Here is a 10,701-nt window from a genome sequence, read left to right as displayed (position 1 = left end):
CAAAGCCTTTGCCAAACAACCGCTACCTCACAAACCACGTCTCAATAACATGTCTGACAGCCCAGATGACTTCCTCAACAGCGTTGAAGGGGAGATTGTTTTCTTCCGATCCGTAATGAAGGCTCGGCCCGTTGGCCTCCACAAGCATTTTCACGTATTAGCCATTCGCAATGCAGTACACAATGAAACTGGTCGGGTACTACCCGTCGAGAGTATTTGGGCAAAGTTGAAAGTGTGTTATGATCTTGATGCACTAGAGACAGCGGTGAGCTGCACAGCGCTTTTAATTTTGTTTTTACTTGTCTTAGTATGTGCCAGGAAATTGATGGTTTCGACACGCCAACCTCGAGCCAGAATTCAACACCACACCTCGTACGATCCCCTTCGCCTTCTCAGAATCTCTCACGACATCCTTTCTTTCGAGATGAATATTCTCTTCCTAATGATGATGCTTTCAATAATATCATCTCAGAGCGTCGGCTACGTGCAACGGCCTCCCTTCCATCATCAACGCCTGCACCATCCCCGCGCCAGCCCAGTAAACCGAAAAAGACCAAGACCACGAAACGTAGTAAAAGCAAGGCGGACATGGCTGGCCTAGTAGGAGGCGATAGCGACAGCAGTGCGCTCACGCAGGAGAGTGGAGACGAGGGCGCTGGGATCACCCCTAGCGTCATCACAGGCACGGACGCAGGCACGGACTATGAAGAGGACAACCCGGACGTGCAAGAAACATCACCTGGTAAATTCTTTTTGCTCCTGCCTTATTCTCGGCTGATGTATACAGGTCAATCAAAAGTGGGACGAGGGCGTGTCAAGCAGCTTGCTCGAGGAGGGGCGGTGGGACGAGCCAGGGCAGGGTCAGCGAGCAATGCCCGGGGAAGCAAGAAACGAAAGAAGTAGCATTTCGTGTTCATTATCATATTTGCTTATCATGCCTCTACCCGCCTGCTCTAACGATGACAGGCATACCCTTACCAGAGGTGCAATGTTGTATTCAATATTGTAAGTGTCGTTGCCAATACTAACGCCGACTTTAGCATTGCGAACACAGGTGCATTGTACTGAGGCTGAGATACAGGCAAGTTCACTGTTGCCCACTTCAACCAGGCAGACCGGAATGGGCAGGTTCATGAATATAGAAGACGGACATAAACTTTAGCCAAAGTTATGCATAATCTACACACGTAGATGTTATCTTCTACTTGTGTCTGCAACAGACGTGTGGTAGGAGAAGTACGTTCCTCTCCTCGACCCGGTATCCAATCTCGAAGGAACTCCTGAAAAAGACATCACATTCATATCAGCCTGATGCAAAATTAGCGACACAGTATTGATATAATCAATCTACGGAAACATCCATCTTCACAATCCCCTCTTCTATTGTTGATCGCTTGTTCTTTCTCTCGGCTATAAACGCATCGATCTGTGCTTTAAGTTCCACATCTACAATATCACGTCAAACATGGCAAATACGCATTACAACAAGAAACGTACTGGGGATAACATCCTCTACCACCAACGGCACCCGGTTGAAAGGATCTTTGGAGTCAGAGAGCAGATGAGACTTAATAGTCGAGCGGTCTATGACGACGCGAGAAGATGGAAGCGTGACTGGATCACGCATGATCGTGGCCATGAGAGGGTCTGATTAATTCGCCGTGAGCCTTTTTCCATGACGAGGTACAAGAGAAAAAAACCGACCTAAAAACTCATCCGGTATCTCGCCCAAATCTTCCTCCGCCTCAATCGTAGTTTTCATCTCCTCCACCTTGGACACAAAAGACCTCACAACCCCAATCTCAGTCTCAGTTTTCAACGGCACCCGTCTAGCAGTCTCCATCGCCGCTTCAAACAGCTCCTTCCTATAACTCCTTCCGTCATTTGCAACAGCTCTCACAAATTCCTCTTGATCACTGAGGTTGATGTACACTTGCAGAATGTCGCTCAAGAGCTGACGGGGATTGAACTTGTATTTCTCTGGGTCTTGCACCCTCAGCTCGCCGCACTTGGGCCCAACGAGCGCATCGAGGTTGTAATCCAGCATAGCCGCGAGTTTGTCCACAATTTCGGGCATCATGAATGGCCCCTTAGTTTCTGCTGTGAAATCCTTCAAAAGACCGACGGTGGACCTGCCCAGCGTGGTATATCCAGATGCATGTCGCTCGAGGCCGCGGAGCGCACCTTCGCGTTCACGTCGGTACTGCTGAGGACGAGCGTTCCAAGCGGTTTGATCGCGCATCTCTGTCTGGATGTTGTGGATCTGCGTGAGCTCGCTGAGAGACTCATCCATGAGATAGGTGACATCGTTGATCATGAGGTTGATGAACCGGATAAATTTGTCGACATTCCTGGAGGATAACATTGGTCTTGCGTGAATATTACGAGGGGAAACATACCGAGCTTCCTTATTCAAGGCATCTCTGTGAACAGGATTGTCCCAAACCGCTTTCAAAATGTAAGCGATATTCCTCCTCGCGTCTGAGATATCGATGTCCTCAGATTCTATCCATTCATGGAAAAATCTCACTTACTGAATTTGTCATAAAACTGCGAACTAGCACCCGTTTGCTCGACCTCTGAAGACATTATGAACAACGTTCATCCAGCTTTTGACGACAAGACGTACCGATATAGAAATGAGTCAACGCCGGTATCAAGTTCTTGAGCGCGACGGGATGCGTGTTCAGCGTGTGTCCCAAAATCCCGTGTCTGTCGTTTGCGTACGGCAACACGCCATAAAATACCGCCTGTCTCATATTCCCAACGTCAGCGAATTTTCACGGTAGCAAGCGAAGGGGGGAAACGCACCTCGTTGATCTTAGCTTTCAAGAACGGGTTCTTGATGTACCATGTCGAAGTAAGGAACGTCAGCGCAAAGATCACAAGCTCATCCTTCCCAGACAAGTCAAGACTCTCTGGCGAGTGCCTTCAAGTCCATCAGCTCCCATGCGCACTTGTCAAGAGCGATAAAAACATACCGCACGACAAACAAAAAGAACTCGACCACATCCTCAATAATAAACTCCGGAAGGACTCGGAACGTCATCGGAACATCCTTCGAAAGGGGCAGCCTGTCAGAGAACATCGCGCATCAGCCATCACGCCAAACAAAACCTCTCACTCAAGACTGAGAAACGTACTCAACGACAGGATTCGGATGCGTCCCCCGCGGGTCGACGCTCCGGATCAACCAAGTCGACGCAAAGCTCGTGAACCCTACATACCGGAACACGAGCTCAGGATCAAGCAGCTGGACGCGGTACGCAAGTTGTTGGGATTGGATCTTTGACATTTCATTCTTTTTTTTTCGTGCGAGATATTGTTACACTCAAGCCATGGGTTAGAGTGCATGAGAAAATACTTACCTTGACGTTCTCAATGGTGGCTTGCACGTGCGCTTGTTGAGGCGTCTGCAGATACAACATGAGTTCATTATACATGAACGGTAGAAGTGATCATCAAAGAAAAAATACGCACCCCCATCCACGACCCATCCCCAGTAATCATATCATGGTGCCTTTGGTAATCATCAAGAGTCTTCCCCAAGTCCTCGTACATCTGTATCGTGCGTATGTATCCATAGTGCCCCAGCGCATTGCAGAGATAGAAAATGTCGGAGATGAAGTTGGGCGTTGCGGCTGAGGCGGTCAAAGTAATAGTGTTTGGGTGAGGTGTGTGCGAGCACATAGTTGCATTACGTGTTAATTTTTGTGGTTTTATAGAGGATAGGCATCAGTAGGGAAACATGTGGTAAGGTGAGAGAACACCCACCCTTTGACTTGCTCTCCTCGACCCATTGCGCAGCTTCATCGCTTGTCGCTTTGATCCTCGTTTCCTCCTTTAGATCAATTCGGGTAGATACTGAAAAATAATATGGATCTATGCGGTCCATCTGTGGTCACAGAACAATACACAAAATGCGCGCGACCACGCAATGACGTTTACAGTAGTAGAAAGATAACAGCAAGTCATGAGGGAGACTGAAATCCATTGAGAAAATAAACGAACAAACCTTTGTATATCTCGCGTCCATAAAGGGCTCGGCGAATCTCAGCAGCACGCTCTGCAGATTGACCATGAAGCTGTCCGACGCGACGGTATCAGGCTCAACCTGCGCATGTGTTGATTAGCATCCCACTGCGCAGGAGGCAAAATAATCGTACCTGCATTCCTGCACGTTTTACGTTGAGACGCACTACTGTCGCAAAGTATTCTAATACCCGCTCACGCGCTTCGGGAGATGTGCGCACGAGGGTGTTAAATATTTGAAAGAGGGAGGACTGAATCACGGGTGCAAATGAAAGAACGCGAAAATGAGTGAAACCATACAAGGAAGCGTAAACCAAAATCACTCACCTGCAAACTCTTCAACGTCCCTCTCAAACTTGCATTCGACGAGTCCACATCCGCACGACTGCGTTTCGTCGGGTCGCTAAAGTATATTTGCGCAATACCTGGCTGTTGGCGTACGACGTATGTCAGATACATCATCATTCACACGCCTCACCGTACAATACTCACCCACTCCCGACTGAACGTCCCCAGCCTAAGCAGCGGGCCCATAAGAGACAGCCTCTCAAAGTTTGCAGCCGTCACTTCCACCCCGAAACCCTCGCCGAGCCATTGCGGCATTCTCGTGATCATCTCCGCGATGGGCTTTACTCCGACGAGGGCTTCCATGCCTCCTATGACACCACGCCATGCGGAGTCCCCACCACTTCCGCCAATGCCCTCCGATGGTATGGTAAGGGTGTGTGCGATGAGAGTGTGGACGAGGGTGCTTAGCGTGATTAAAAGTTCATCCTAGAGGAATATATAAGTTTAAGCTGGAGCTTGAGGAGCAGACAATGAACGCATGTGTTCTACGATAGAATGTTGTGAAATAAAAGTACACGCACTGGGTCTGCGAAGCGAGCGACAAGGTCCTGCAAGAATGGCTGAACCTCTGTGGGAGCCAGCGTGGTTTGAGAGGTGGTTGTAGATGCGTACAGAGGCGTAGATAGGGCAGAGAGGGAGAGCAGGGGTGAGAGTAGCTCGTGCGACCCAAGGGTTGATAGTGGACGACTATACATTCAAGAGAAGGCAAAGTTGGGACAGGTGAAAAAGAGAAAGGGTAATTGCTTAACGACACATCAATTAGATGGAGAGAACGCACTCAGCGGGTTGTGGAAACATCTCCGGATCCTGAAGGTTAAGGCCTATGTAACTGATAATGAGGTCTCTGAGCTGATTCAGGAGTGCGGTGGCTTGCTGGGTTTCAGAGACGGGGTTCTAGAATCTTGTGAGATGATTTATGAGGGTGTAGAAGAGTCAAAGCACCTTCTTGAGTAAAATTGATTTGGCAGTGTTGATACGCTTCCAGCAGCCTACAAGGTACTCGAAAACGGACTGAGGAGGGAGAGAGGCCAGCACCGAGACATATTCGAGGTCGTCGCTGTATTTATGACTTTGTTAGTGATCACTTACGACTCAGGCGGTGATCGAGCGCAAACGTTTGAATAGGATCAATGAGATATGAATGTGAATGATAAAGGGCGATCAAAGGAAGAAACTTACGACATGGCCTGCGCATTAAGCTCGAGGCGAGAGATGAGGAGTCGATCCACGATATCGTTCGTAAGAGTCATATGAGCTAATAAAACTACATTAGTGAAACGAGTGGATTTATAGAAAAGACGTACGGTGACCCTCAGACTCGAGCTCAACCTGAAGATGCTTGAGCCACACGAGATCATACTCGTTTGCCTCTGCGGTTGATTTCTATTAATTGATGAGTTACAACTGCTACGACAAAGAAGTGAAGAGCATACACTAAGTGTAACCTTGAGGACTGTAGATATTGTGTCGTTCTCCCATGTCTGGTAATCAACTTTGGGAGCAGGTGCGATGAACTTCCTCTTCACAGGGACATTACGTTGAGGTGGCGGGGTTGTTGATTGAGGTGGAATAGAAAGAGTTTTTGGTTTTGGTTGGGGAAGCTGGGCTACGGGGGTTGAAGGCCCAGGAGAGGCGGGTGAAGGGGTTGGTGAATTAGACGTAGATCCTGCCTGCAACTTTGCAAGGCGCTTTGCTCGAATCTGTTGCACAAATGATCAATTATCTTCATCATAAATAAACGAAGTAACCATACACGATCAGCATCGGTAGGTTCGCTCATCGTCCAGGTCGTCAACCGTAAATACTGAACACTGCTTAGCAGATGCCCTCAGGCTTTATATCAACACGTGACTAGAGTCCCCTTTAAGCCGTCTCCTTGTGATCATGATTTTATCAAGCTCCTTGATTCACGAGCGTTTCGAAGAACGCTCACAGAGAGACAGAAGCAAGAAAGAATTAATATTCTGACACATCAATTGCTCTCGCGCCGATAATTAGTCTGGTATTGGTATACTTGAAGTTGTAGGCTTTTTTGACACTAACAACCTTCTCTACCCAAGCACGCGGTATCGGCCGGAGTGTCGTCCACCCGGCTATCGGTCTGTAATTTATTGTGCATCCATACAAGCGCCAAAGATTCCACCACGGTAAAAAGGCGAAAGTAATGGTAGAAACTCCCGTCGGTGTCTAGATCATTGCTTTTCGCATACCTCCACGCGAATTCCATCAATATTGCCCCAATGCAGATGGCGTATATGACTAGCCAGAGCGCGGTGATGACGCGGCAGACGGTATTCTGGAAGTTAAAGCCTGCTATCAACATCGCTGCGCACGAAATAGCACATGAGGACCTAGAGAGAGCACTGAATTAACGAAGCTCACCGAATATAAAACAATTCAGGGATAGGCCAACAAATAATATGGGCATGATGATTGATAACAGGTAGGAAAAGAGGAAGTAGCCGCCTGTCCTAAGTTGCTGATAAGATGTCAGCCGATGTCATGGGTAGTAAAGCAGGAATACCCTTACTTCTCGACTCCACTGCTGATCAGTGTGTAGCCAGCGAATCATACTCAAACCAGATGTCAACACTGCAATCATGGCCAGCATGAATGACATGAAGAGTAGGAAATAGGTTGCAGGTGTGGAATAGTTAAAGTAAGGCACAGGAGAACCCGTGGACACGAAAACGCCACTTGTTGCAAGAAGCAGGCTCGCCTTTAACTATGTCAGCGGCTGTTTGAATTCGGGGAGTTGAGTAACTTACTACGGAGACAGTGTTGGACAGGATAGAGCATAACTTTTTCCTCGCGTCCTCAAATTCTTCTTTGGATTGTAGGTCGGAATCCCAGTGGTCTTCGAGATCAGCGCGTCCGAGTGCCAAAAAAGAAAGTACTCTCGTGAAAGAAGACGCGTCACGAAGAGATGCAGGGATTGTTTGCTCTTCGGTAAGTGCTCTTTCATCAGGGGTCCCGTAGAACGTGAGAACCTAGCATCCTAATTCAGTTCTATGACAGCAAATCTTTGTTTTCAAAGCTCACCACCGGAAAATTCTGTAGGGTAATTGCGAGCGGAGAGTAGAGGTGAATTGATGCCACGTCTCGACATGTTGGAGACTTTTTGTAGCATCCAATGCTCTAGCTGTGCAGAGCGCTAGCTCTCGTGACAAAACGCTACCGTACTGTGACTAGTGAGATCTTGAGAGATCACTGACCCAGTGATCTTGAGGATCTCACTAGTCACAGTGGCTTCAAGGGCTTGACACAGGAAAGGCGACAAATGTATGATGCAATAACGATTTTATTTCGTGCAAAAGCTTCTATCAATACGGCACACACACATTCTAAGTCCGAGGAGAGACCTCCAGTACTGCCCGCTACTCCACGTATCCCTGTTCGAAGCATCGTATCCAAGCCATATTGGTAGTTCGTAATTACACCGATGTCATCATCGATTCTAGTAGTAGCACATAGAAGCATACTGTCTAGCATTGGGCGTTGCCAATAAATAGGATTTTTAAAAAAAGCTCCGTATCTGAAAACTACATCTGAAGGCAATGAAATAAACATATCATACTAGTCTCTTTCAATTTCTAGAGCTTCAAGCTTCAGCGCAGCCACCACCGCGCTGGGATTACCTTCAGATGCTATAGTCTCAGGGGTGTGAGGCACCCTTGATCGCAAATCCATTTAACCCCTTAACCGAGGTTACATAAGTGATGACGGTTCCGGTTAGTACAACGTTGCAACCAGTACTTGGTCTCCGTGATGTATGTGCAAGCTCTACTTATCCGCGGACGTCTGTGCGATAGCTTCCTCTAAATTCGGGCTCTAGATCTTTGCATCAACCACTCCTCCACCCATAATTGCTTTCATGCCACGAAGTGAGCTTTCGTCCAGCTGTCAGTCATGTTCTCGTCAGCATGTCGACATCACAAACGAAACCAACGCACAAGGCCTTCAAGGTGATCTGCCCTGCCCTCGTCCGTCACTGTCACTTCTATCGCAGGAACCTCGTCGTCCGCAACTTGCAGCGGCACCTCACCCTAAGTCACCCATGAGCAACACCTCGTATTGAATACCCGTCACACTCACCTGAATCCGCACCTCTACCCTCACCCACCCCGTATTAACCATGGGTCCTTTTCGCTTCCATGTTCCCCCACCTAATCGCACAATTGCGCCCACCAGTTGCGCAATACACAACCCATGACTCACAAGTGCGATATGCTCATTCCCCCCAGACCTCGCAACATTCACTACATGAGGAAGCACAACATCCCTCACTGCCTTCTCACCCCTCCTCGTCAAATCCTCCACTGACTCCCCGCCAGGAAACGCCACGTGTTTCTCGCTTTCATATAATATCGGGTACTTTCCCTCCGCAAAGTGAGCTTCGAGTGTCTTGCCTGGCTCCCGTACGCATGTCTGATTCCCTTCTGCAGCTCCAAAGCTTTGCTCTCTGATGTCAGTGATAGTGAAATCATGAGTAGGCTTGGGTGTAGGCTGCGCGTCTAGTACCGCTTGGGCTGTGTCCCGTGCGCGGGGTAGAGGAGACGCATAGATATTGGTGAAGTGTGTGTCTGCAAAGTATGCGCCTACGGCGCGTGCTTGCTGTTCTTGGGTTTAGCTGGCGCTGAGGGGGAGGTGGGAGAAAGGCTTACCTGCGTTCCTGATAGCCGAGATCAGTCACGATGCTCGTTAGATAAACGTGTGTTCGAACTATCACTTACCTCTTTCCGTGAGAGGACATTCCGTGCAGCCCGACCAGAGAGCTAGCTGCAATTATCCTGTGATCAGTGGGTATCGCCAGACCACTAATTCCGAAGCCTTACTACGTTGTGCGTGGACTCTCCATGTCTAATCTGTGCGCATCATGGCATGCCATCAGTAACATTAGAAGGATCTCCCAGATACTAGATGGACGTACCAATGTCACTGTGAGCATCTTGTCTGATCAGAGATATCGACGGCAATCCAATCGATGGCAAGGCTTGCAGGGTTTACTTACATACCGAAACGCAACCGAAATGAGGCTCTAGCGTGTCGGAGCATAAATTTCACATTGACGGCAATTCAACGCGCAGATTTCATTCTGACGTTCTCCCCCCGGTTATATTTAGCACAATTGTGGTACGATGACAGCCGCATTCCAGAGTTTGAGAAAAAACACTTTACTTGGGCGTGTAACATGCCAGAGAATGATGGTCCCTCTCAACTACAAGTCCCCTTTGACGCAACTCTGATGAATGGATCATGAAAGATCGTGGCCACGGGAAGGCGACTAGTCGAACTCAGGGTTCCTTCCATCAGGCGCCCGAACCGTATGTTCGGTCCCGCAAGACTGGACAAAAAGCCGAGACTACAGATAAAACACTGAGGTCTCACCACAAAATAATAATCGTGTGACACCACAGAAACCAGCTCTATCCTGGAACACGATCATAACATTTGTTTCATGCACTTACAGAGGCTAGAAATACGGGGCTAAAAATTGCCGAGGCAGAAAGCAATTTCATAAAATTGGCATGCTGTATTTTTATGGAGCCAGCTCGGTTCACCCGATTCCAACTGGAAAACCAGGCACCACTGGTCAGCTCTTTCGAAGTACGTCGCATGAGTGGTGATTGGTGACTGGCAACACCGAACGGGACGGTGCTCGGAAAGCTGGAGAACGTGGGTTGACCGCGCGGCGCGTTATGGTTGCGAATCCTTAATGAGATCATGCATTGTAAGAGACCGAGCGATTTGCGTCGAGGCGAGTACCAGTTGTCTGCAAAAGTCGGTGTGCTATGAGGTGGGAGCTCGTTCAGTTTAGTGCGACGAAGGTCGAAGGGGCCCGTACGCCTGGGTACGTGAATGGTATGTGAAGCTCTGCGTTGCTGGTCGTTTGTAAATGTACATCTTTTCTGGTTGGGACAACACCGCAGAATCACCGCGGGGAGTATGTGGAGGACCGAGGTAGGATATCGCAAGTAGAACGGCATTATCATGGGGTACCCAGATCGGGGATAGACTCAGCCGTTGCGTCCATGTGCGTCCACACAAAGATAGAGTAGAACTAGTGAGCTGAACACCCAGTCAAAGAGGTGTGCTGCATGCTGTAGGTCAGCGATAAGCCACGCACCATGCACATTGTAGTAATATAAGTGCAGCAGCTCGACGGGAAAAGTTACATGCATGATGCATGACGGATAGATAGCAATCAATCACAGTTTGCGCCTGCTTTCTTTGTTAGGAAACGCAGCTGATTTTTTTGCCTGAGCATAGCCAAGCTGATGGCGTCAAAGTCGACATTTAAGCGCTAAGCGCTCTGCGAAC

At 48.5% G+C, this 10,701-nt stretch overlaps 4 protein-coding genes across 4 annotated transcripts; 1 reads left to right on the top strand and 3 right to left on the bottom strand.

Moving 5' to 3' along the window:
• Positions 1-49: 49 nt before the first annotated feature.
• HD556DRAFT_1434134 (uncharacterized protein) lies at positions 50-903 on the top strand (the record flags this gene model as incomplete). Its single annotated transcript, XM_041305295.1, has 3 exons — positions 50-265; positions 319-742; positions 788-903. 3 exons carry the CDS (start codon positions 50-52, stop codon positions 901-903), a joined length of 756 nt encoding a protein of 251 aa, XP_041155376.1.
• Positions 904-1,342: 439 nt separating this feature from the next.
• On the bottom strand, positions 1,343-6,160 carry HD556DRAFT_1434133 (ubiquitin elongating factor core-domain-containing protein; the record flags this gene model as incomplete). The annotated part of the gene is made up of 23 exons (XM_041305294.1): positions 1,343-1,446; positions 1,498-1,647; positions 1,705-2,351; positions 2,400-2,481; positions 2,535-2,579; positions 2,630-2,750; positions 2,812-2,929; positions 2,982-3,074; positions 3,144-3,301; positions 3,369-3,413; positions 3,481-3,641; positions 3,775-3,895; positions 4,016-4,114; positions 4,167-4,283; positions 4,360-4,461; positions 4,525-4,720; positions 4,870-5,067; positions 5,159-5,274; positions 5,323-5,437; positions 5,560-5,635; positions 5,685-5,763; positions 5,814-6,080; positions 6,134-6,160. 23 exons carry the CDS (start codon positions 6,158-6,160, stop codon positions 1,343-1,345), a joined length of 3,237 nt encoding a protein of 1,078 aa, XP_041155375.1.
• A 126-nt stretch (positions 6,161-6,286) lies between these two features.
• Positions 6,287-7,360, bottom strand: HD556DRAFT_1405159 (uncharacterized protein). Its single transcript, XM_041303964.1, has 4 exons — positions 7,149-7,360; positions 6,911-7,099; positions 6,763-6,859; positions 6,287-6,705 (listed from the first exon to the last, which is right to left on the bottom strand). The coding sequence occupies exons 2-4, from the start codon at positions 6,998-7,000 to the stop codon at positions 6,419-6,421; spliced, it is 474 nt and encodes a 157-aa protein (XP_041155374.1). The 5' UTR covers positions 7,001-7,099; positions 7,149-7,360; the 3' UTR covers positions 6,287-6,418.
• A 720-nt stretch (positions 7,361-8,080) lies between these two features.
• Positions 8,081-9,444, bottom strand: HD556DRAFT_912433 (phosphoglycerate mutase). Its single transcript, XM_041312013.1, has 7 exons — positions 9,311-9,444; positions 9,216-9,245; positions 9,114-9,159; positions 9,045-9,052; positions 8,476-8,994; positions 8,334-8,426; positions 8,081-8,280 (listed from the first exon to the last, which is right to left on the bottom strand). The coding sequence occupies exons 1-7, from the start codon at positions 9,326-9,328 to the stop codon at positions 8,212-8,214; spliced, it is 783 nt and encodes a 260-aa protein (XP_041155373.1). The 5' UTR covers positions 9,329-9,444; the 3' UTR covers positions 8,081-8,211.
• Between the last annotated feature and the right edge of the window lie 1,257 nt (positions 9,445-10,701).

The sequence above is a fragment of the Suillus plorans genome (genome assembly GCF_016647745.1).
Source record: "Suillus plorans strain S12 chromosome Unknown HD556scaffold_71, whole genome shotgun sequence".
Classification (NCBI taxonomy): domain Eukaryota; kingdom Fungi; phylum Basidiomycota; class Agaricomycetes; order Boletales; family Suillaceae; genus Suillus; species Suillus plorans.
This window is presented reverse-complemented; position numbering and strand designations above follow the sequence as displayed.

What these genes read in the sequence shown, in the direction of transcription:
- HD556DRAFT_1405159 (XM_041303964.1), bottom strand. Translation starts at nt 7,000, where the DNA reads ATGTCATTCATGCTGGCCATGATTGCAGTGTTGACATCTGGTTTGAGT. An exon ending in ATCAGCAGTGGAGTCGAGAA is followed by an intron (nt 6,860 to 6,910) that starts GTAAGGGTATTC and finishes ACATCTTATCAG; the next exon opens with CAACTTAGGACAGGCGGCTA. An exon ending in CCTGAATTGTTTTATATTCG is followed by an intron (nt 6,706 to 6,762) that starts GTGAGCTTCGTT and finishes TTTCGTGCGCAG; the next exon opens with CGATGTTGATAGCAGGCTTT.
- HD556DRAFT_912433 (XM_041312013.1), bottom strand. An exon ending in GGGTAGAGGTGCGGATTCAG is followed by an intron (nt 8,427 to 8,475) that starts GTGAGTGTGACG and finishes TGGGTGACTTAG; the next exon opens with GGTGAGGTGCCGCTGCAAGT. An exon ending in CAGATCACCTTGAAGGCCTT is followed by an intron (nt 8,281 to 8,333) that starts GTGCGTTGGTTT and finishes CATGACTGACAG; the next exon opens with CTGGACGAAAGCTCACTTCG.